Raw genomic sequence first — 23,858 nt, forward strand, 5'->3', positions numbered from 1 at the left:
AGACAACTTTATTCTTTATGTCGGACAAACTAATTAATCGAGACACAGTTTTTCTTTATTTGTGGGCTTTTATTTAAAATACATTGGAAATCTAGGCAAAAATCATTATAATTTTTTAAACCAAGGGAGTAAAGAAAAAATAATTTGAAATCTTTTTCAATCCAAGTTATATTCCCCATCTGCAATTTATAAAACATGTTACAGGTTACACTGCTTGACGCCTGCTAAACAAATAACACAATATGTAAAATTATGACATTTCGGCACCACTCCACACATAAGCAATGCCGCTGTTCTCTAATGCCGCCATCAAATTTTACATACTCTGATGTTTTAAGTGAAGAAGATGCTTTTGAACAGCATTTCTATTGCCAGTTTTCTTTTTTGTCATTTCAATGCCATTTTCAATCTATGAAATGAAACTGTTAATGACATGGAAATGGGAAACGGGATTCCCGGGAATACCCATTCAAACCATTTCCCATTTCCTGAGAAATAAACTTTTTCTTTTGAAAACATTTAGAACATATTGGAATATATTTAGAAAATATGCAGGCCTACAGTTTACTTTCTTTCTTTCTTTCTTTTTGAAAACATCAAATTACTTGCTTTAACAAATTTTGCTTGTTTATACAATGAAGAATTGTCAAATAGCCTATCACATCCATGAGGCTCATCTCAGCAGACAGATCAATAGACTTGGTATTTCATATTATTCACATATATTCTAAAGTGACATTCAAGCTGTGTGCAAAGTTTATACAGTATTATGTTCATTGTAATGCTGACTAATATGAATTCTGTTCTTTTGTCTTGATTATTATTACCACCAAGTAATACACTACAGCAGTCAGGTTGGGAACACATGGGTTTATGCATATTTCTCCTTGTTGCATTTAGTGTTGCTTGAAATATGACCAATGCATTTCGACTGTGGCTGAAGTTGTACCTCAAAAACAAGTCCAGTCCCCAGGATTCCTGGGATAGTGTGCTTCTGTTCCCGGATAGACAATGTCTCATTTTCAGGAAAAATATTAATCCCTGCTACACACCAGTTCTATTAATGAGGGTGAGTTTCAAAGTAGAGCCAATTTGACACAATGGCTCTTGGTTGTTTAACAAAAAAAATGCATGGCTAATTAGTTAGCAAACAGAGTTGCCAAGCGCAAGGCTAACATTAGCTGGCCAGCTACCACGTGTAGCAAACCATTATCTATCTGTCCAGCCCGTTCTCGTTCCCATGGCCTCAAATACCAACGCTTTGTTATGCCCCTTGGCGTCTGATACCAACGCACAGTTCACCCTTTAGCGCCTGTATGAGACGCACCAGGTTTTCAACTAATTCCAATGTAAGCCTATCCACATCATTATTAGACACCACGAGACTGATGACGTCTATAAAAGGTGACAATTTTCCTTCTTAGGAAGAGGCGGGTTGGGTAGATGGCTACATAGTTGGATGGCAAAAAGTGGCTTTAGCTGCAGGAGACCACTGTTTGCTTCCTGCTTCCAACAGCAAATGTCACATTTACAACCTTGACTCTAGAGAGTTTTTTGTTGTGGTGTTTACTGTTGCCATGACGACATTAAAAGTGATAATTTTAACCCAAAACACGATCTTTCCCTAAACCTAATTGATAGGGAAAATCTTGTATTCATTGAATAATTGTTGAAGAGACTCCACAGGCTCCAGTTGATGCTTACTTGAATATATGAAGTTTATTGAGAACAAATATCTGACGTCATAGAAACCTTTGGCACAGTGTACACATGGATACAGTCATACCAAAAACTTAGCACAAACAGGAAAACAATCACTTCTTATAGAGTTGCTCAGGTCACACCACCAGGAAGGGGAGAAAGAAGGACACATGGTGTCAGAATGAACTCTAATTGGAAAATAACGCGGGCAGCTGTTGTTACGCATCCAAGACTTACCTTATATCCCTGGCACCGTGAAGCTAAAACATTTTTTGTATGAGACCTTGGAGGCCAGAGTCAGGCCCTGTAGATAAAAAGACTTAGCTCATAAGTTGAACATTTCCATAAATTGAACATTGAACATCTCTTCTTCACAAATGAACATTTTTTCTCTCACATTAATCAAGTGGTTTTTATGCCTAAACCTAACCAGACCACACCAGTTTCTCTGAGTGTGTAATATTGCTGCAGATAGGTCTACATTGGATTTAGTTGAAAGTCCGGTGTGTCACTATAGAGACACCTTGGGGTACCTTTTGCGTCAGCATGAGATGCCAAAGGGGTGTGACAAAGAGTTAAAAGATAAATAAGGAATGTTTTTAACTGTAAATCATGCAAAGATATTCCACTAGAGCTCCAGATTAAACATACAGACATGGAAATGTGCATGATATGTCCTCTTTAGAATCAGTGTCTTCCTAGACCACATTTTCTTCCACCTCCTAGGACAGGGCTAAAATGTTCCAGTTTTACTGTCCATACCAGGATGTCAATCTGTAAACACAGTCGTGTTCTACACTTCCACCTTCAGACTGGAATCGCAGCCCAGAGCCAGTTGTTATCTGGCTTTGCTCTGACAGCTTGGTGCCAACTCCCTCCTGCCGCCGTGTGATCCAGTTTCAGTCGGGCTCAGTGCTGCCAGACTCTGGCTGCACTATCAGATGTCCCCAGAATGAAATGGGCTGTTTTATCGCCTCACCCAGTGGCAGCTGTCTCCCAGGCATCCGCATACCTGCAAAAGGAGATACATGACCCTCCTCATGCCTCACTGTGAGGTGCTGTACATCAGTGACTGGGATGGTCAGGAAAGCCGTCCGTCACAAGATCGCCTTGCTGCTCTGCAGAGACACTGGAGAGGGAACCAGAAGTATCCTCACAGGTACGTCGGGAGCAAGGAGTGGTGGAAATATGCCAGAAGTGCACTCAGCTTAATTGACACAGAGTCAGGAGAAGACACTTTTAACCTGCACAGTCCTTTAAATTGGCATGAAGGAGAGCAAAAAACTACAGTCAGCTGAGCAGTAGGCAGCCTTTTTATCCTGAATATTTTTGCAAATCAAATTTCATGAACTTTCCATGATCCGTGACATTTAAGATGATATTTGATCACAGCAAAAAAACAGACAGCTCAAGGTGCTGGTCTCAGCATGCATGATGCAGTATGTCTAGCCATTAGGAACAACATGCAGGAACTATATTAGAAAAACACAAATATTCTAACAATGATGTGAATATCCAAATATAAAATACATAATGTACAAAATATACAAACAAAGTCCCACACAAGATACTGAAAAAGCAGATTACATGTTTCTTTTTTCATCTGTGACAATTACCAGCTTTTCCATTAAATACATATACTAAGCCTAAGCCTAACCAGTGACAGGGGTCGCAAATTAGCCTCGGCTAGAAATCCTATATGCAACACATCTCTTTCATGTTGTTTTAACCTGTTACAATGTTTTTGCATCATCCCTGAGAAATAAACTGCTAAATAAATAATAATGTTAAAATACTTATTGTTTAATATTGTATACAATATATCCTACTTGCCTTACTGAGGCTTAAGTTCAGACTACAAACTCAAGCAAATATTTAACAGTGTTATTATCACTTGTAAAAATCTGAGGAGGATATTAGATATTTAACATTCCTTTTTGATGCACTGTCAGATAGTTGCCAATCACCCATCGGTGATGTTTTTAAACACTATGTTTTTATCCTCTGTTTCACTGACAGGGTAATTTCCTTTCCTGATAAACAGGATAAAATGTGCTGCTCTGCCCACCGAGTAACCTTTCTCTCTGGCCTCAAATCCTGGCTTGAATGGAAACGATACATCCTCCTCTGTGGAGTGATATGTATTACTCAGGAGAAAGGAAATGACAAGTCAAGGAAATATGATTTGGTTATCTTCCAGTGAGCCATCAGCTAGAGGTGCTAAAAGGTAACAGTCTGTTACAAGTGTGCAAGAGGTTTCACTCCCGACAATATAATATGTGGACCGTACTATAAGGGTAAGTGATCCATCATAAAGGCAATGAAAGCAATGAAACCAATCAACTAATTAGACACGGATATCAGACCATAAATCCATGTCCAATTGGTTACAGGGCGTTTTTAATGGCTTGTTTGACTGATCACTTTGGTCAGTTTGACATCAACCTAACAGAGTTTAATAGCCTCGAAATACCAAAAGAAGTTTGTAGACATAGCTAATGATTTCAGTTAATAGTACCAGCAGATTAGGTCACGTTGTGAGTTCCTAGGAAATGAGTCAGTGATGGTGCGGAGGCTGCGGGTCAACCTGCGTAGCAGTGTGGAGGCTAGGGGTCAGCCACTCACCGCTGTCAGAGGTCATCTGGTTGGTGGGAGTGTGGACCACGGTGCTCTGAGGGGTAGGAGAAACCACCTGGATGGATATCTCCGAGTTGCCTGGCAGAGGGCTTTCTGGAAGATCTGCCATGGCCGAGCCCACTGAAGACAAACAAGACCTGCATCCTTAATATGAATAGGTTTCATTGTTTCTTTAGCAGAGTGTCACAAATGTTTATGGCGCACCTCAATGATAAGCTTTGCTTTTGAGAATTATGCCATTCTGCTGTGCAAAAATGAAAAAAAACTCAGAATCATCAGATGGATCCATAAATGTTCTACTAAAATGCCCACAAGGCTTTTTTTCTGTCAGGTTTTCTCGACTTTATTTTGCACATTTTTATTTTTCAAGCACAAATGGATAGATATCAATAAATCCTTTTAGAAAGACATCTTTGCAATCCTCCTCTTTATATGCAAAACTACATAGATATGTAATTATACCATGAGCTTTCTGTATTGATAGGTGCATGTTAAAAGATAGGTTAACAATTTTTTAAAGGTGCCCATATGAACATTGAAACAGGCTTTTCTTGCTGTAATCATTGCTCCTGTTCATACTGACAATTAAGAGATCCAAAAGCGCTTCCAATGTAGGTGATGGGGTTCAAAATCCACAGTCCTCGTTTTGAGCAAAAATCTATTTAAAAGTTTAGCAGTCTGAGTTAGTCAAATATAGAGGAAGGGATCTTTTAATGTTTGGTATAAACAGGGGGAATGATTACAGCAAAAACAACAAATGTTCATTTGGGCACCTGATTATTGTTTTAGGACAGACTTGAAAAATTGTGAGCCTATCTTAAAAGGCCTGAATGATTGCCCAGTTGCCCACATTTTAATAACACCCAGGCTGAAAAACAGGGAACCTGTTAAACATATGATTCAGCCAGTTAGTGACACTTGCTCACTGTGCCAGCTGCAAGGCCTTTGTAGTGGCCTTTTGTTGTCTACTAGTGAAAAGGCAATGGCTTTGACATGGATGGATGTGATACTATGTTGAATAGACCACTACTGTATATTTGGCCTTTTACACTACAACAAAAGCCTCTAGCAGATTGTAACTGGTGGCGGTGAAAGATGTTTTGATTGATTTACACACAAATGACTGTAACTGTGGCAGTGAGTGAAGTGTTAAAAAGTGCTGATTAAAGTTTGATCATAGTTTCATCTTTCGCGTCAACATCTGTAGCAATGCAGCTCATGTACCAAAAATAATTTTCTTGTTAGAGATACCATGACTGATACTTTTAATAATCTGCCCTCTATAAATGTGATATGGAGGTCTTTATAATAAATGAAAAAGACATTAAAAATGCAGAATGCAACTTGTGCCAGACTTGGGAATAATAACTGTAATGACGTACACATTTATATAACTGCTTCATCTCATGATACCATTGACAAGTAGTCATTACTATTAATACCATTAGGGGGAAACATGTTTTTTCAAAGTTAGTTGACTACTTGGTGCTCTCATGGTAAACATCTAACATGTCAAGGACAGTCATGTGATTATTCATGAGCTGTTGAGAGCTGCACCTGTCCCATGAGCCGTGACCTTTTGACCTTGCAGTATCAGTGTGTGTCTGCTCTCTGCTTCATTTTGCTCTGTCTTTTTTTTTTTTTTTTTTTTCCTCTCCATCTCTGACTAATTCTGATTTCAGACTGTGAAATGTGAAATGGCAGTAGAGGTATCGCATGCTGGTCTCCTCGGGTCAAACGAGATGAGTGCAGCTGTTGCTGGGTCGACTTAAAGAGCGTGTATACAGTAGGGAGGGGGCTTCCCTGAATAATTTCTTCCTCTTTCTAACTCACCCTCTCTCTGCCTCTCTGTCCCCAACGTAGGTCATTTATCTCAGTGCCGGAGAGCGGTGCGCGCTTCATTACATCCAAAACAACAACAGGCAAAACCAACTGCAACTTCAGCAGCACTCTCTTCCACTCCCTCCCTCCCTCCCTCCCTCCCTCCCTCCCTCTACGCCTGCTTCTATCTCACACATTTCTGTTTCTCTTCCATTCTCATCCATGTCAGATTCAGTTGAAGAGGTCATAAAATGGCCGATGAGGACAACAGTCTGGGCAAACACTCTTGTACACTCACAAACACTCTTTTACACACACAGACACACACACACACACACACACACACCTCCCCAGGCCCCCTGCTAGAATGTCAGGTCAGCAGTCATGGCGCAGTAGAGGTAGCAGCAGTTAGCAGCAGCAGCACAGTGTGGCTGTGGCACCCCAGTGGAAGAATGAATGGTCGTCGGCCTGCGCCGCGGCTGCAGTGAACGCCTTTGTTGTGTGGAATGTGTCAGCGTGGAAACGACCTGCGTTTATGATAGTGCTGGTCATTGTGTGTGCGTGGCGAAAACGACCAGTTTCGGTGTGAAAGTTGGAGAGGGGTTTGTGTTTGTCATCATCTATATGCACATTCATTCAAAGCGGCCATAATCAATATCTTTATATTAACAATGGATTGCATGACTACTTGAATGTGAAAGGGGTCACCAATAGAGCCACAGAGAATAACCATCCGTCTCTGCAGTTCCCCTCAGTTCTACAGAGTTTTATAGCATCATTCAGCTCATTGATTTGAGGTTTCTGGCCTGTAACTTTACTGTTTCTCACTGTGTTGTTACTGGGGCAGAACAGGCAGCTATTTTAAGCGAAAAAGCTCTAAAAATCTTTGGTACGATATCTGTCTAGCAGCAAACTACAGACAGAATTAGAGACTAGCTGGTAAACATGGTGGAGCATTTAACTTCTAAAGAGACAGATATTTCCCTCAGGAGTTGTTGAAGCGCAAACCAAAGCTAAAATGAGAATGAATATTGGATTTGAATAAACATGACTCTAAATGAATGCTATGTTGCTCTGTATCTGCTAAATGTGTCTATAGGAAACAGTCTGCTAACAAGTTTTTATATCAACTAAAAAGGTGATAATTTGTCAATGTTATGTTCACAACTTGTTTCCTCTGCCCTTAAGTGGCCCAAAAAATCAGTTATTGCAGGTTAAAAAAAGCACAGTGTATCCATGTCTGTTTTTCTTTTTTCAGTAGGTTCAGTCAAATTTGCTTAGTACTGCCTCTCAGGGAGGCAGAATCTGGACATTTCAACCGTTTGTCCATTACTTTTAACTCTCTATTTTGACTTTTCTGTCCACTCGCGGAATAGTTTTCATGCACTCAATTGCACACAATTGGAACACGTGGTGGTAAGGTGACTCACGAGGGTGGGAAACAAAACGAAAAGGTGAACAAAAGGTGTGTCCTGTTGTAGCTGGAAGGCCACTAGCTACTAGGACAATAAATATACAACAATATCAGCATCGCAACAATGTGTAACCCTATTTGTGTGTCCTCCAAAGAATGTGAATGTATTTTTTATTTTTCTACCACAATTAGCCCAATGTACCCTCCGTCTGCATAAGTGCCCCTAATTGGGAGTTGTGTGTGTGTGTGTGTGTGTCCAAGGACAAAGTTTTGTCACTCTCCTTGAGCTCCAATTCCATGTCAGTCATACTGGACATGAGCCTGCATTCTCAGCTGCTCTACTCTGTCCTTCGCGTGTGCTCACAGTTCACACACATACACACTCAAAGGCTTAAACACATTTTATCATATACCTCTCTGTTTCCGTCTCACTCCCTCTCCCCTCTCGTCTCTTTCTTCACATGTATCCCCAGCCCCCATCCTCTGCTCTATCTCTCTCTCTCTCTCACACACACCCTGAGCCCTGAAGACATTTTCTTTCTCTCCTTCACTTATCATCTACTCTCTCTCTCTCTCTCTTTCTCTTCCACTGTCTGCTTTTCTTTCTCTCTCCATCTTTGTCACTGCCCTCATTCTCTCTGTGTCACTACTTTCCTCATCTCTCTGCTTCAACTTCAAAGCCTCGTTGGGATGCATACTGTATCTTTGCAGTTTGCGTGCATGTGCCTGTGACTATATATTGGTGTGTATAATGCTGTATGGGTTGATATCTATGCATTCTAGCTTCTGTGTGTTTGTGTGAGCGCGTGTTGGCTTACTGCCTGCATATCAGCAGCTGTTGTCGGCCACAGGAGAAAATTCAAGATCAATGGTATTGTGTTGCCAGCAAGCCTGGGGCCTGGCATTCAGTGATACCATGTCAGTGTGTGTGTGTGTGTGTGTGTGTGTGTGTTCTCACCTCTGCTCTCTTGTCGGGCCCAGAATTGCTTGACAGTTTTGGCAATGTCACGGTTCTCTCTCAGTTTTTTCTGCCACTGGCGCAGCTCCTGCACATCTGAGCGTGCCCTAATCTATAACACACACACACGCATACACAGCACACGTGCGCAGGCAGCACATGCATAAATTCAAATGAGCAAACATTATCAATAACTTAATTATGTTGCATGCTAGTCAATACTCAGGCCAGTGGTGTCTACAAAATCCTATTGTAAGCGTTCATAATGTTTAGATAATATATTGTGCTTCTATAACTGTGTGTGTCTGTGAGTTTGGATGCTCTCATTTGGGTGTGTTCACACTCTTGGCAACAGAATGAATAAATCAGTCAAATTCTGCTGAGGATCAATGCAACCTAATTGTCAATAAGCTGTCTTTGATTCTTCTCTCTGTCCGGCCTGTAGTTAGCATGAGTTGTGCTTTTGTTCTTGGAGGACACCCCTTGTAGTTGCTGTGAGTTCGTGTGTGGGCTGCAGGCTTTCCTGAGAGATTGCTTAACAGGCTTGCTGTTTTAGATGAATAGCAAAATGTCCCTTAAGAGCTTATTCTCCTTTCCCTTCTTTATCTCCTCCTACTACTACTGCTCCTCTCCCACTAACTAGGCCTGCTTCCCTTTATTCCCTCCTTTGTCTCTGGTCATCTCCCGTCTTTCCTCTCTTTTCCTTTAGTACCCAGGTGCGACTCTCCTGAGAAACAGTCTCTTCTGCCAACATCTTATTATGTCTTTATTCTCCAACACATCAATGTTTCATCCCTCTCCATAAATCTCCTCTTTACTCCATATTCTCTCCCACTTCTCCTCTCTCCAATCCTGTTTTCCTACCTCTCCAAAAGTGGGTCTATTATATAACATGCAGCCTGGCAAATGGGTTGAGGAGCGGGTATGACTAGTGAGCTCTGATAGTTAATTCACCGGGTGTCACAGTGCTGCAACAGCCCCTCTGCTGATGGGAGCAAACCATAGAAATGGAAATGAGGGTTGAGGGTCAGTAGGGGTGGTGAGGGGTGGGAGGGTGGGTGCGGGCGGCAGTTGGGGGGGTGGAGGGGGTGGTGGTGGTGGTTTGGAGTCTGTCGTGTTTGCTCACCATCGCTTTGTGTCTGTGTGGCCATTTCTACTCTATGTCACTTTCCATTTCTGTCCACTTGTATGTGTGTGTCACACACACATACAAAGACAAAAACTGTTTTTCTCAGTTCCTGGAAAGCTGACTTTGTGAATATACAAGCTTTCTACAGGATGCTGACAGTTCATGTGTAATAGTGAGGAGACAAAAAGCTGAGTTGAGTGTGTGTGCGTGAGTGTTCTGAAGCCTGTCTGTGTGCATCAGCACTGCTGATTAGCGGGGGTGAGGTATTGTTTTGACTGTATGCATGAAGCCTGTCTAGGGCTCATTGTGTGTGTGTGTGTGTGTGTGTGTGTGTGTATACGTGCTCTCTATGAGCGTTTATACATTTAAACTTGATGTACGACTCCAAATTCAGTTTTTTGTCATCTATTCTTCCTAGTTTGAATCCATCTGTTAACACAGTATCTTTTTGGTATAATCTCTGTTTGTTTCACTGTGCACGTGAGTCACTCTACTCATGCTGTGAGGATGGATGGATGCATTAAGGTTGGTATTAAAGCAATTAGAAGAATTAGCAAGGCATTGAGAGGGTGCACGCATGCATATGGAAAACAAAATCACACACACTCAACAGCAGCACAAAACACTAAAAAGAGAATCTCAATCCTATTAAGCTCTACTGGCATCTGTTCTCAAAGTCGACATCACCAGCAGCACAAACAGAACCCCCTTACACTCACCACATACCCACAAAATTCATACAAGCACAACGTGACACAAACTGTACACAGTATGCCCTCCTCACCCTCTCTCTCTCTCTCTGTCTCTCTCACACACACACTTCAATCCCAATGCACAGCCTTAAGCCGCCTTCCTTTTTGTACAAAGCTGCCTGTGAGACTGAATTCCTCTCCCAGTCTCACACTCTGCAGCAGCACAATGGCTTCTGTTTGGAGGAACCGGCTGTAGCCGTGCTGACAGGCTGCACAAGACCCAGGCATCGTAGCTTGTTCTATACCCTTCACACACACACACACACACACATCTCTTTGTTGCGCAATGCTTTCATCAAAGTTTAACCATCCAAACAACCTGTAAATTGATTTGTGCCTCTGTAGACTCAAGCGCAGTAAGTGGTTACGTTGTGACCCCACTGTCCACTTAGAAGTAAATAAGATCTAGAATACTGTCAGTATTACAGAGGAAAGTGGATATCCCAGGACTACCGGTGTAGGCCTTTCATGCTGTGACCAGTCCATCACATTCATTCATTCAGCCTGTCCCTACAATCCCTCTTCAGGAGGGGGAAGTGAGGTTGAAGCAGTGCCACTGGCTACTGGAGGTCCTGAGTGCCTGTGACATATTTTCTGCATGAGTGTCACTGCATGGCTCTTCACCGACTAAACACTGGACCTCCATTCAAACCATTCATCTGTCGTGGCCCTCAGATCATTCAGTTGGAATCACAGACCTACTTCTGCTGTTGACTATACAGCTCTCTCTCTCTCTCTCTCTTTGTGTGTGTGTGTGTGTGTGTGTGTGTGATTCTTTCAACCAGCTCTAGGTTATGTCAAGTGGAATACCACTCACTGTGCCCCACTTTTTGACAAAAACTGGGACTACTAATGCAAGAGGAACTTCCTCAGACATGTCAGGAACATAACAGGGCTACTATTCTTATTTGAATTTACTTACCTAATTAAAATAAAAAATGTTTAAAAATGTTTTTTAACATAGTTACTCTAAGAAAAAGAGCATCTAATTCAGGTGAGAAAATCTACATCTGCAGGTTTAACTAAAATCTAATATTTGTTTGACAGTTTGAATGCCGATTTTATTTTTACAAAATGTAAGAAAACAGTGAAAAATGCATTTTATTATTTCCTGCAGTCAAAGTTGAAGTTTTTAAATGTATTATTTTGTCTGAGCAACAATCCTAAAATAACCGTTTTACTATAAATGACAAAGATAACATTACATTTGAGTGGCTGAACCAATAGACTATTTTGGCATATTTGTTTAAGAAATGACCAAATTATTATTTGATTATAAAAATAGTTGCCGATGAATCTTTTGTTGATCGACTAATTGATTAATTGACTTATCAGCTGTGGCTCTGCACCAAAATTACCATGGAAATGACTGAAGAATTTAAGTTTGCTTCTGCAAATGGAGACACTGGAACTGATCATGCCTACTTCTCTACCTGACCACAACCCCCCTCCCCTCCCGGATATTGACAGCCTACAGTAATTGTAATGCCTATTTATTACACAGCAGCCACATTACTCCAACTCAGCTGACTAGACCAGAGAGAGTCTGAGAAGTCTTAGTGATTAGTGGTGTATGTGTGTGTGTGTGTGTGTGTGCATGTACATATGTGTGCATTACAGTAGCAGGCATGGATGAATGGATTAGAGTTGGGCTAAGGCACACAGCGTAAAGAAGATTATGTAATATGTTTAGCCCTGGCAGCGCTTTATAGTTCTACGTGAGTGAACCAAGAGACAATCGCATTGTCTGGGTCATAGATGTGTGTGTGTGTGTGTGTGACAGTGTGTTTCTGTATCTCCACTGCTGCTCTTCTTCAGTCTTCAATATGTTTTGATGGAGATTAATAATGGAGGGATAAAATTCCAATCGACAAAAATACTGTCTTTCCCTGCTTTCCAGTCTTCAGTCTGTCCGTCTTTCTTACACACACACACACATAAACACACACACACACACACACACCCTCTGCAGTCAGCGCTGCGTCAGGCAGGTTATATAACAGAGAAGAGAGTGTAAGAGTGAGGGGAAAAGAGAGGCTGTAGGGGGATGGACGGTTGAAGAGAAAATAGTATATTGATGAAAAGGCGTACAATTTGGATAAAATATATATAAAAATGATTATCTTAGCATTAAGAAGTCACATAGAGGAATCCTCATTGAATCAAATGTTGTACTTTGCACTTTTCTACAGCAAAATACCATAATCATAAGTCTCATAAACCCTTAAAAAATATTTCTATATTAAAATCTCACACTCAGATTTTAGTAAAATATATCTTGTTATTGTTCTCTTAGATATGTAATCTATGAAGCATGATATCTTGATGAGAGTTTTGTCAGAATGACAATGGGATAATTCTATTTGCAAAACACATACATACAAACAGGAACTAATGAAGTTTTACAGTGCATCAGTGCTTCACAGATAACTTCGTTTGTGCTAATGTCCTCATCTGTGCTCTGCTGCCCGCTGTGTTGTTACTGCTGTTTTTCTTGAGTCAAGGTAACAGCAGCCATGACACATTACGGAACGCCTGTCAGGACTTTGCTCAGTGCCTACCCAAAATATCTCTGCCCTGTGTGTCTTTAATAAGTTATGATCCTCTGTGTCTTTAAGAGGCCAACCCTCAACCTCAGACCCTGATTGTTCTGTGTTCACAGCCCCCACAAGCCTCTCAGAGGCTTCATCCTTCATCTCTCTGCCTATTCTTACCCTTTACAGATGTATTTCCCTCCATCTTCCCCAATTCCTAATCTGAGGCCACTTTACAGAATCAGCTTGTCTCGTCTCTTTCCTCCCTTTTGTCACCCTTCTATCTTTCCAAAAATGCTCCAAACATAGCCCTGAGCTTCATCCTTATATCCCATTCTCTCTTTGCTTTCTCTTTTTTTCTCTTTCTGGATGTGTCTCTCTTCCTCTAAATCCCTTGGGGTGGCAGGCTGCAGTGCTATCAGTGGCCCTACTGAACCTCTCTTAGTTCAGTGTAAACACAGTGAGGAGTGACAGTCAGCTGACTCACTGCTGCCACCTGATGTGAGCAGAGGCTAATCCGATTTTGTGTTGTAACAGAAAACAAGAGGAGGTGTTGCCCCCTGCTGGTGCAATAGTAGACCAAATCTGAAAGCATGTACACACACATTAAAGGTACACTATGCAGGATTTCCCTAAAAAACAATGTATAGACTCATATAAAAGTAATCCCTCCTAATCATCACTTATGACCCATTAGAAGTGTGTGGTGGTGTATGTATCTACAGAGACCCTGCCCTCTACCTGTATTTTTTTATTGTCTTATTATTTTGCTGTGTTTGAGACATTTCTAGGCGTCAAACTTTGGGCAGTGGGTGTGTAGCCTCCAGCCAATAACAGTGCGCAGGGTGTGAGGTCGGGACTCGTAGCATAGCGACCAGGTTACATCACTGTCTCTGTCGCTCTCCTCTGTTCCGCTCTGCTCTCTGTCTCTGTATCATGGATGTATAAAGAGCAGCAGGTCTGTGTGTCTGCTTGACCGAGGGTGGGGCTGAGCTACACAAACACAGAGCAGAGAGGCCGCAGTGGCCAGGATGAAGCTCTGCATTTACACAAAATTCGACGATACAGCACTTTCCTGCAGGTTGTGCGGAGGTGCGGGCGTGTTTATTTGTGCTTTAGAACGTAACCGCCGTGAAACAATCAGTATTTTATTTGTCTGATTCATAACTTTGTTCTCACCAGCGCCGCTCGTTCTCTTCTTTCACTCTCTAGCTCACTCGACCACCACTGCTCCCTCTCTCTAGCTCGCTTCTCTTTCTCTCGCCAACTTTGAATGCTGTGCGTTTACAAATGCTAACTGACAATCCTGCATAGTATACCTTTAAGTAAATCTTTTCATGCATAACCCCTTACATTCATCTACATGCCCACGTACATGCATGTGCAAACATAGATTTTCAGATCGTTCAAACAGAATGTGATGTACGTGACAGCACAGCTGGCATCATTTCCTCTCAATGGTTTGTGCAGCAAAACTGAAACTGAATCCTCTCCCAAGCAGGGAAGGACAAGAAACAAAAAAAACATAAGAGCTTCTGGAGTGACAAACAAAAACATGACCTCTGCTCACATCCTTACACCATAGGAGATTTATCTGTGTGTGAAGCAGAATGAGAGTGTGTGATCGTGGGGAAATTGCTGCTGTTTGCCTCTGGTAGTGCCTATTTATATCACGAAGCCCACACAGGAAGGAATTAAGCTCGGCATCACTGATGACATAATCAAACTGCTGAATGAAATTGCAGTCCCTGTGGATAAGGGGGGCTTTTCAGCAGGATGGGATTATACAACAAGATTGCACTGTGGGCCAATGCACTCACAGCAGGGTGCGTATTGTATCATAACGGACACATACACACACACATACACATACATACACACACACACACACACACACACACACACACACACACACACACACACACAGGCAGGCAGGCTCACTGTGTGTGGGGTAACTGCAGGGTTCCTTCACGCTTTCGACTTCAAAATCCCAATTTTTTCCACACTGTAACTGGAAGTGGTAATTGGAGTTGGCCAGCCGGACTAACCCAGGCAATATCACTATGCAGAAGTTGTAGTGAGTACACAGCTAAAGCGTAATATGAATTCAGAGTATTTTCCCCCTGTATTTTATTATCGTAATTCCTGAATCTTCTGAGATTTTCCAAACTTCTCATGCTTCTTTAGGCCTGTGTAAGCCACCTGTCACTTCTAACTATGTCTATCTGCATTCCCAGTCCTAGCTATGCTTTAGTGCTTTGATATACGATTGAACATACAGCCTGTAAACACCATTTTGCCTGTTAGTTTTGTCCAGCGTACCTTGTATCCCCTCCAGAAAGCCTGGATGAGCAGAGCAGCCTGATCCTCTCTCAGCAGCAGAAACAGAGGGATGGGAGGCCTAGGACTGAAGATAGGGAGAGAGAGAAAAAAAGGAAGAGAGACAAGACAGTAAATTTATTTTTTTTTCATAATTATTTTCCTTGAAATTAATGTTTTAATTAATGTGCTTTTATGCAGAACTGGTCACTGTGAAACTCATGAATGCTAAAGTCTTGTATGTGTGACAGGTGACAAACTGAAGAGACACTCACTGCATGCTGAGCCAGTCCTTGACAAAGTGGATGTTATGGAAGTTCAATGGGACCTGTCCTTGCCTGCGGGGGTTATGGCTGAGGAGAGAGGAGGACACATGACACACACATATACTTCTCACACATAGAGACATTTAAGAGAATTCATGGGATGAGGTGACGTGAGTGTTATAGAGTGAAAATAGATGTGTATACAGTAAGTGGATGGGCTCTTACTTGTAGAGCCACTCAGTTAGAAAGTCACATGGATTAAATGCTGTTGTTTTCCTCTGAAACACAAAAGAAAACAATCGATGTGATGCAAAATGCAGTGATGGAAAAAAGTATTCTGATCATAAAATTTAACATTACCACAATGTAAACACACTCCATTACATGTAAAAGTCTTGCTTTCAAAGTAACAGCACAAAATTTACAATATGTATTAAAATATTAAAACTAACATTACGTCAAAAAATGACCCTTGTCAATGTTATATTGTTATAGATTATATCAATTCATTATTATTACTGATGCAGTAATGTGTAAGTAGCATTTTACTGTTGTGGCTGATCAAGATGAAGTGAATTTAAATTACCTCATATACTAAAGCGTATTGAATCTATAACAATGAACCATATTTTATAGGCTGATTATATGTTTTGTGGGTGAATTCTTAATCTGCAAAGTATACAGTGATTACAGCTATAAAAAAATCTAAAATGTAGTGAATAGTTTTAAGTAAAAAGTAGCAGAAAATGGAAACGTAACTGCAAAGTACCTAAAAACTGTTTTAAATTACAATACTTGAATAATGTACTAATAATAATAATAAATTCCACTTCAGACAGTCTGTAGACTTTGATGTGGTTTGGCATGGTATATTTTACTATTTTTACCATTACAAACAGTGCAACCAAACACACAAATTACTTCAGATTAATTTAAAATTTAGCAATATGGGTTGCCTGTTGTTTGTTTATTAGTTACATATTTATCAGATGAAATTCTGACCTGGAAACAGCCCTGTTTTTGGGCTTCTTTTAGTAAAGCCTCCAATCCAGGCAACAACACTGGAAACACTCTCTGTTCCACGAACTGTGTGACAGGACCTGACACACACACAAACACACACACACATACACAATATATGGACCAGAATGGCAGAGACATTTGCACACAGCTTAACCCTGCAAACCAAAGTCCATTCATCTTACGTTGATGGAGTTGTGGAGGCGATGTAGTGTCCGTTGTTGATAGGGTTTTCTGGCTTGAAGGTGGAGCTTTTCCTAACACAGAGTATCCAGTGAGAGCAGGGTGGCACAGAAGAGGGTCAAAGTCTTTCAGGGGATCATCATCCACAAACATCTAATGGAATCGGTGATTGCCATAATTACTTCAGAGGATGCTGGAGTGACATGAACCAGACTAATGTGGCAGACAGGGATATTTGTACAGCTGACCTTGGTTGTGGTGTGTCCATAGAAGACAGGGGAGTGTGTACTGGCGCTGTACTGGGAGAGCTGAGTGCTCTCTGAGCTGGTATCTGTCCACACAGCATTGGGAGGACTGGGCTGCTCAGCTTCATACTCTCCAAAATACATTAAGCAAAGAAACAGCTTTTATATCTAACCTTTTACATTTCACAAACACCTTAGCAAACGGAAAATGATCATCTTACCTTCACACACTTGTTGCCAAAGTGATTTTTTGGCATCGATTATCTTCGCCATTATTTTGCCTGTTTTGTTCTGCGGTTGCCAGGGACTCCCGGTTGCCAAGGAAGTAAGCACATGACTTCCGGTCTCAACACAGTTAGGACTGCAAAAACCATGGACGGTAAGTTCGACAGAGGAGCACTGGACGACACTTAGAGGGCAAACTGGTCTTCAAAAACAGAGGAATAACCAAAAACTTGTTCCCTAAACCAGCTAACCCTCTTCTTATGAACCGAGTGTTACGCTTCATGATATCATAGTTGCATATTTGAGCTACAAAGCGTTACAAACTAATGAACTTAAAAAGAAATGAACCTCAGATGACCTCGTGTACATCCGTACTCACAACAGGCAATGACGTATTTTTGTCACTATTTTTGCTCCTTTCATTGTTAAAAATACACTGTAGCATTTCATTTTAATGCTATAGTGCTCATATTAGCCGCTAGAGGGTACCCAATGATACTGTATGTTTAACCCTTCAAGATTTGGAGGTGAAGTCTACTGTAGAAATAAACTGAAAAAAGGCTCCATGGCCCATCGATTATAGTTCAAACAAAAACAGACAGACACACTATATTATCCTAGTTATACCAAAATAAACTCTTGGTTTTGTGTCTTGATTTCATCTTCTCGGTTTTGTTTACTTGTCTTAAAGGGTAAGTTTCTAGACGCTTGAACATATTTTCTCAATTAAGTTTGTAAATCTACTTGCTTTGCCCTGATTAACTCTACTGTGGATGTTTTTAATGGGGTTTCTTATATATTTTAATAACACCTTAGTTTGATGAGTGAAATTTAAAAATATTTCAAATTAATGTGTGAACTAGGGGAAGTAAAGTTGTACATAATTTGTTAATTACAGACTCCAGAATATCCTCTATACAAAATTGTACCATACCATTTCGTCGCACTGCATTTGGGCTGTGAGCTTTCTCTGTGAAAGCCACAACTCAGTGGAATGCCCTATCTGATGATATGAAGTTCTGTACTTCAATCAATGAATTCAAGGCCAAATTAAACGAATACTAAAGCTAAAGCTATCAGCTGTGTGACCACTGAGTCTAAACTCCATCTATGGTCTTCTCATTAGCACAGGTAGTCTTGCTTTTAATTTGGCAAGTTCACATTATTAATTTCTAATTGACATTGTGGGTGTATGTGATGTGCTGTTCTGTGTAGCTTTGTATTTTGTATGGTGTGTTGTGTGTTTTCGTTTTTGCTTTGTACCATTTGTTGTTGGGCTGTTGTATGTTTTGTGGGGGACAACGGATGCAAATTAGCTTCGAGCTAACTCCGGTGCAGTGCATCTTTAATGTTTAGAACTGCACACTGTCCCAATCAATAAATCAAATCTACAATCTTTCCAAATTGAAGTGTTGTTAAGGTGATTTTCACCAATTCACATTATGGATACATGACAACCACCATAATCCAACATAATGTTTTGTATGTTTTCAGGAGTAGATTAAAAATCAATATAAGGTATCTATAAAGGTGTTTGGCATCTTGTATTTTTGTTTTTCATCAAAATGTGATTTCATTACTTGTGTTCATTTCTGATACAATTTCAGATCTATTATTATTGGCTCTAAGTAAATGGTGTTAATGATCAACCAAAACCAACCAACCCAAAAAAACAAACTACTGAATTGTAAATAGTCTTTTTCCTACAAATATTCAAAAACAAAAAAAATGCACATGTAGATGCAGATCATAGTCTTTAACCATGATTATGTTATTCAGACAGTTATTCAAAATTAAAGTCTTTATTGGAATATATTCCAAAGCAGTTAAGTCATCTCATGACTGAACAAAAATAGCCATTTATCTTAAAAAAAAAAGAAAAAAGTCCCAAGATGATTCCAAAATGCACTGAACAGCTTTTGACAAAATGTACATCGCAGTAAATCATATCTCGCTGTCACTAATTGACTTGTTAATAAATAATATTGTGAACAAAACATTTTTGTACATAACATTTTAGACATCCCCATATTTGCAACCAAAATTGATGACTACACACACCCTCATTTTTTAAACAAACCGTGAAGACCTGTGCCACAAACATATCTCTGACAAGTTGTTGCAGTGCATCCTCTGACATTATCATCCCCTGACCCCCACCCCCCGAAAAAAAACAGAAAAAAGCAAAAACACAATGAGCAACAGCAGAAATAATGGTAGTAATACAATAATAATAATAATAATAATAATAATAATGACGGGATGATTTTTATAAAGCAACACTGATAAAGCAGATATTACCAACTATCAACAATGAAATATACAGATTACATTCCTTCAGGGTATCAGAATAGAGGGAGCCCATGTGAGGAGGACGTTTGTAACTGAGCTAGAGGGAGACAGCACATCCCATTGGCTTAGAGTCCGCTCTTGATAGAAACAGCAAAGAAAAATCACACTCTTGTCTACAGGAGTAATTGTATTATTTACCTTTCAGCATTGATTGGTAATTTAAGATCCAGGCAAAGAGGACACACTCTCATGTAAATCCATGATGCATTAAGAGTACTGTTCAGGAAGAGTCACATGCTAGAATTAATCCTGGAGTCCATCCATAACCATACACATATTTTATGTCTATGTTGCTTAATGTAGATAGTGAAGAGCCTCCTATTACTCCAGTCACATAGAGCTCAGGTCAGTGGTTATATAGTGTTGCTGTGTGGTTAAAGGATGACTTGCATCGTGCCTCCATTTGAAAAAAACATTCAGGGCCTGTCCGTAGGCAGCATGTTCGTTTCAAAACAAAAAATTAGTTATGGCTATATGGATGCATGATGGCAAGCCTTGAATGTAGTGATCAACAGTAGAAAGCCTTGCATGTCCAGTATACACCAACTGTGAGTGTGTTGCGGTCCTGCAGGCTGCCAAAATAGCTCAATTAAAGTCATTGCAGAGACCTGACAGCAACAAAGGGGTCGACATGCCTGGACAGCTTCACAGGCAAAGGTGCAGTGGCTTTGATCCTGAAAATAGATTCTAACAGGAAATCAAAGTTAAATACACATGAGTAAGAACACAAACCAAATCAGACTTATATGAAGAAATGGTGGGGATGAGTCTAACCCCCCTGTTTCAACCATCCACCTTCCCGTAGAAGTGGAAGGTGCCAAGAGTGGGGTGGATTTGTCCGTTCAGTGGAGTCTGGCGCCCCCATGGGCTGATTCAGTGCAAGAGGTGTCTTATGAGAAGGGGACTGGACTTTTAGCTTCTTCCGTGGTTCAATTCCTCTCCTGCCATCCTCAACATTCCCCGTACCTTCCTGTGATTCTTTCAGTGATACAAAACACATGTCCGCGATTCAGTCTGGCCACATTCCTCTTAACAATCCACAACTTCTGTGTCTTCATGTCTTTCATACAAAAACGTCCACAAGTACTGCCGAGTCCCCTCCGTTTTTAAGAAGTAGGCGAGAGCTATGTACAGATAGGGTGATATGTCTGACATGAGTGTGTATAGTAGTGATGGATTCACTGAGGCCGAGGTTCTCCGTGGACTCTGAAGCGGTACAGGCAGGTGTACTCTGGATGCCCCCAGTTAGACAGCACCCGCACCTCAATTATCTGGAAGGCCTTATCATTCTGCTCCTGAAAGAGAAGAGGGGAAATACTCAGCGCCTGCTGGAAGACTGAATTTCCAACAAGAAGGAAGTGTGTCTTTGACAGACTGATTACCGTAACAGGGAAGGTTTGCAGTGACTCCCCATCTTCATTGTATACGTATTGTCCCAGCAGCTTCCCTTCCTCTTGGTACTCATCATCTAGACCCTAAGCACAAAGAAACATCAGTTAATTATAGACGCTTGCATGAGTTTACGAAGTGTATGATTGAGTGGTTTTATGTTATTATGCTTCTTACATAGACAGTGAAGTTGCGTGGCGCACTGGTGATGTTTCCGGTTGGGGACAGGGCTTTGGGAATGTGCTCCACGCAGAAGGATGTGGGCCGGATCCTCAATGAAAGCCGGATCACCAGATAGCCCTGAGAGCCTTTGAATGCCCAACAGTTACCTGGGTACACATCAGGCTGATGGAGGGGAAGCAATAGAAATTAGTTTTGTAACAACATCCAAGACTCTGACTGTGAGTGATTCTAATCAGTTATATTTACTCAACAACATCCCCCCCTAAGATCTTAAATCTATCATAATAACATGTTTCAATCACCAGTAAGATATTTCTTTGTTGGATATTCTTATAGTGAGGCTCACCTGGATGACAACACGTGGAGACTGGGAGAAGTACCAGAGTGGCAGGCCAAACAGACTCATGAGGGCTGTCTTGGTTTCATATGTCTCAGAGCAGCGTGTACTGAGGATGCTGCCACCTGAACACACAAAGAGGAAAAATAAAACAGTTGTTACGCTTAAAAATATAATTACAATTTCCTGGCCCACAAATTAGTTACTCATATAAACTGAGGTTAAAGGCTAAGTATATTTATCATTCCACATTTGCAGGACAATTTACTTTGTGTGAAACATTTTTGGTTTTACATGCTTATATCACTGTTTGTTTTCTTAAAGCCATCTGTCAACAGTTAAGGCAGACACCATGTCCTTATAAAGATGCATAATTCTGGTGTGTTGTGTCCTTCGACTGCTGGCTCCTCTTATCTCTCCTCCTAAAGAGAATGACTAAGGAACCAAAATCTGCATTTAAGTTTTCTCTTCACAACACCAGTAGAGCTGCTTGTGTCAAAGCAAATATTCCTCGTGTTCGCCCACTTGTGTCCTCATCATTTGATCCTTCTTCTGTAAGTGCTGTCTGTATCTGTTAGCACCACAATGTGCCTTTGTTTTAGTATAAAGCATACTTTATTCATGTCACTTCACAATTGGAACTCTATAAAAAGGCATAAACTATGTAACAAAATCAATTTTCATGGCACATATATCTACTGTTGTGCCTTTTATAACAGTTACAAAGCCCAAGCCTACTGTTTTTTTTTTTAAGATTTTTTGGGGGCAGACAGAAGAGCAGCAAAGGTCCCTGGCCAGAATAAAACCAGTGACATTACAATTATAAGGTTATGTGTCTTAACCACTAAGTTACCAGGACGCTTTGATGCTCACACCTACTGTGAAGTGTATCACCCATGTAGGTCAGCAAACTGCTCAGTAACAGACTTGACAATGGAGCCTGAGCATCTGCTGTTAATACTCTGTTGTCCTTTGGCCTGGCTAATGCCTGCATGCTCGTTATATAAGAGACATACTGTTCTGCACATTAAAGCAAAGTACTGAGATATGGAACAGCTAGCTCGCTAATCTCTACCATTCATTAAAGGGTTAACTACTGGCTTGCATTAAGGCCCAGGATGGACAGGCATTGATGTCTTACCTCCAGACTCCAGGGCATAGTCCACCAGACCCGTTCGATCCTGGGAGTAGAGCTTCAGCGCGTTCTGGACAATCAGCTTCACTTGCTGGGATACAGACCACAACACAGAGTTAAAGATTAAATAAGAGCCTCAAAACAACACTTTTAAAGAACTCATCTTAGATTTGTGATTAAGATGGAAATCCACAGTGATGATAATGTCGACAGAATGTTGATTACCTCTTCTGTCAGTCCTTCAGTAGAGGCAGTGTGCTGGACAGTCCCAGTTACTGTCTGGATGATGGTCTTGGCTTGGGACTCTGCTTCTCCCAAGGTCTGGGCTCGGTTAAGCTCCAGCTGCTGGGACACGTTTCTCAGGATACTCAGCTCCAGTGAGGCCAGTAAGGCTTGCAGGTCAGGCGTGCTCACGTAGCGCTGGGACAGCCAGTAGATCAGAGACTCAGGCACCTCTCCGCGCTCCTCAGCTGACTCGCTGCTGCCGAAGAACAGAGCCTGCAACTCCTTACGTACCTGGGAGGACACCTGAGCTGATATCTGGAAAGGGGATAAACAGAAATATATTGAATAAAGACATTCAATGGACACTGAATATCAGGAAAATCTATTATATTTTATGAAACAGCATCACAGAAAAGTCAGATTAAGTCAATATTTGTGTTACTTACTGTCTCCTGCAGAGAGCCCAGCTGCTCACACTTGCCCTTGCATCCTGCAACACCCTGCAGGTCTTGCCTGATTTTGCCCAGTTCCAACTCAAGTCTCTGCACCTCTGCCAGCAGAGCATCATGGTCCTCCTGCTTCACACCCACACTGAGAGAAAGACAGAATCCACATATCAGCTGCCATAATCTTGACAAAGTTTCTTACAAAATTTGCATAACACATAGAAGAGAAACAAAAAATGTGGAAAAATCAGTCAGCATGGGGTTTTGGTACCTGACAGGAGCTGTGTCTGCTGCTGAAATGACAACTTCTTTCTCCCGTTTCTCTTTCTCGTGCTCATACAGCTGCTGCTTCTGTTGCACCTCCTACAACACACATGGGTAACCATTACTAAATACAGACAAAGAAAATTTCACTCTTAGAATTGTGAAATCTCCTAGATAACAGATATACCAGGTCAATGATAACTGTCAATGATGACTCACCTGTCTGAGCTTGTCTGGATATTTAATATTTTTAACATCATTGTCTTTATGGTTGTGTTACATGTCTCATCATTTCATGCTATTATGATAGTTTGTTATTTAAT

General features: G+C 41.0%; 2 protein-coding genes across 12 annotated transcripts in view; both read right to left on the reverse strand.

The window, feature by feature from the left end:
- Nucleotides 1-2,321: 2,321 nt before the first annotated feature.
- On the reverse strand, nucleotides 2,322-18,280 carry iqck (IQ motif containing K). Of its 5 annotated transcripts, XM_044332519.1 has the most exons (11): nucleotides 17,201-18,280; nucleotides 16,983-17,110; nucleotides 16,737-16,887; nucleotides 16,534-16,631; nucleotides 15,757-15,809; nucleotides 15,541-15,618; nucleotides 15,269-15,353; nucleotides 8,532-8,643; nucleotides 4,327-4,458; nucleotides 3,778-3,828; nucleotides 2,322-2,908 (listed from the first exon to the last, which is right to left on the reverse strand). In XM_044332519.1, exons 1-11 carry the CDS (start codon nucleotides 17,250-17,252, stop codon nucleotides 2,799-2,801), a joined length of 1,050 nt encoding a protein of 349 aa, XP_044188454.1. In that variant the 5' UTR covers nucleotides 17,253-18,280; the 3' UTR covers nucleotides 2,322-2,798. The 5 variants fall into 5 exon arrangements, with proteins under 5 accessions (XP_044188454.1, XP_044188455.1, XP_044188456.1 ...); XM_044332520.1 differs by lacking the exon at nucleotides 3,778-3,828 and having other exon boundaries at nucleotides 17,201-17,935; XM_044332521.1 differs by lacking the exon at nucleotides 3,778-3,828 and having other exon boundaries at nucleotides 2,322-2,955; nucleotides 17,201-17,935.
- A 710-nt stretch (nucleotides 18,281-18,990) lies between these two features.
- Nucleotides 18,991-23,858, reverse strand: part of sun1b (Sad1 and UNC84 domain containing 1b) — a 36,121-nt gene continuing 31,253 nt past the window's right edge. For all 7 annotated transcript variants that reach the window (XM_044330237.1, XM_044330236.1, XM_044330239.1 and 4 more), the window contains 8 exons: nucleotides 23,543-23,634; nucleotides 23,272-23,416; nucleotides 22,826-23,140; nucleotides 22,607-22,691; nucleotides 21,475-21,590; nucleotides 21,123-21,290; nucleotides 20,939-21,031; nucleotides 18,991-20,851 (listed from right to left, as the gene is read on the reverse strand). In XM_044330237.1, coding sequence (XP_044186172.1) covers nucleotides 20,735-20,851; nucleotides 20,939-21,031; nucleotides 21,123-21,290; nucleotides 21,475-21,590; nucleotides 22,607-22,691; nucleotides 22,826-23,140; nucleotides 23,272-23,416; nucleotides 23,543-23,634 — 1,131 coding nt within the window. In that variant the 3' untranslated portion in view covers nucleotides 18,991-20,734. The remainder of the gene's footprint in view (nucleotides 20,852-20,938; nucleotides 21,032-21,122; nucleotides 21,291-21,474; nucleotides 21,591-22,606; nucleotides 22,692-22,825; nucleotides 23,141-23,271; nucleotides 23,417-23,542; nucleotides 23,635-23,858) is intronic.

The sequence above is a fragment of the Thunnus albacares genome, chromosome 17, assembly GCF_914725855.1.
Source record: "Thunnus albacares chromosome 17, fThuAlb1.1, whole genome shotgun sequence".
In the NCBI taxonomy this organism is placed as follows: domain Eukaryota; kingdom Metazoa; phylum Chordata; class Actinopteri; order Scombriformes; family Scombridae; genus Thunnus; species Thunnus albacares.

Excerpts from the sequence above, each read along its gene's own strand:
- iqck (XM_044332518.1), bottom strand. The coding sequence starts at position 17,252 with ATGGCGAAGATAATCGATGCCAAAAAATCACTTTGGCAACAAGTGTGT. Across the intron at positions 8,644-15,268 it reads CTTTCTGGAGGGGATACAAG|ATTAGGGCACGCTCAGATGT; the intron begins GTACGCTGGACA and ends TGTGTGTTATAG. Across the intron at positions 4,459-8,531 it reads GGCCCGACAAGAGAGCAGAG|TGGGCTCGGCCATGGCAGAT; the intron begins GTGAGAACACAC and ends GTTTGTCTTCAG.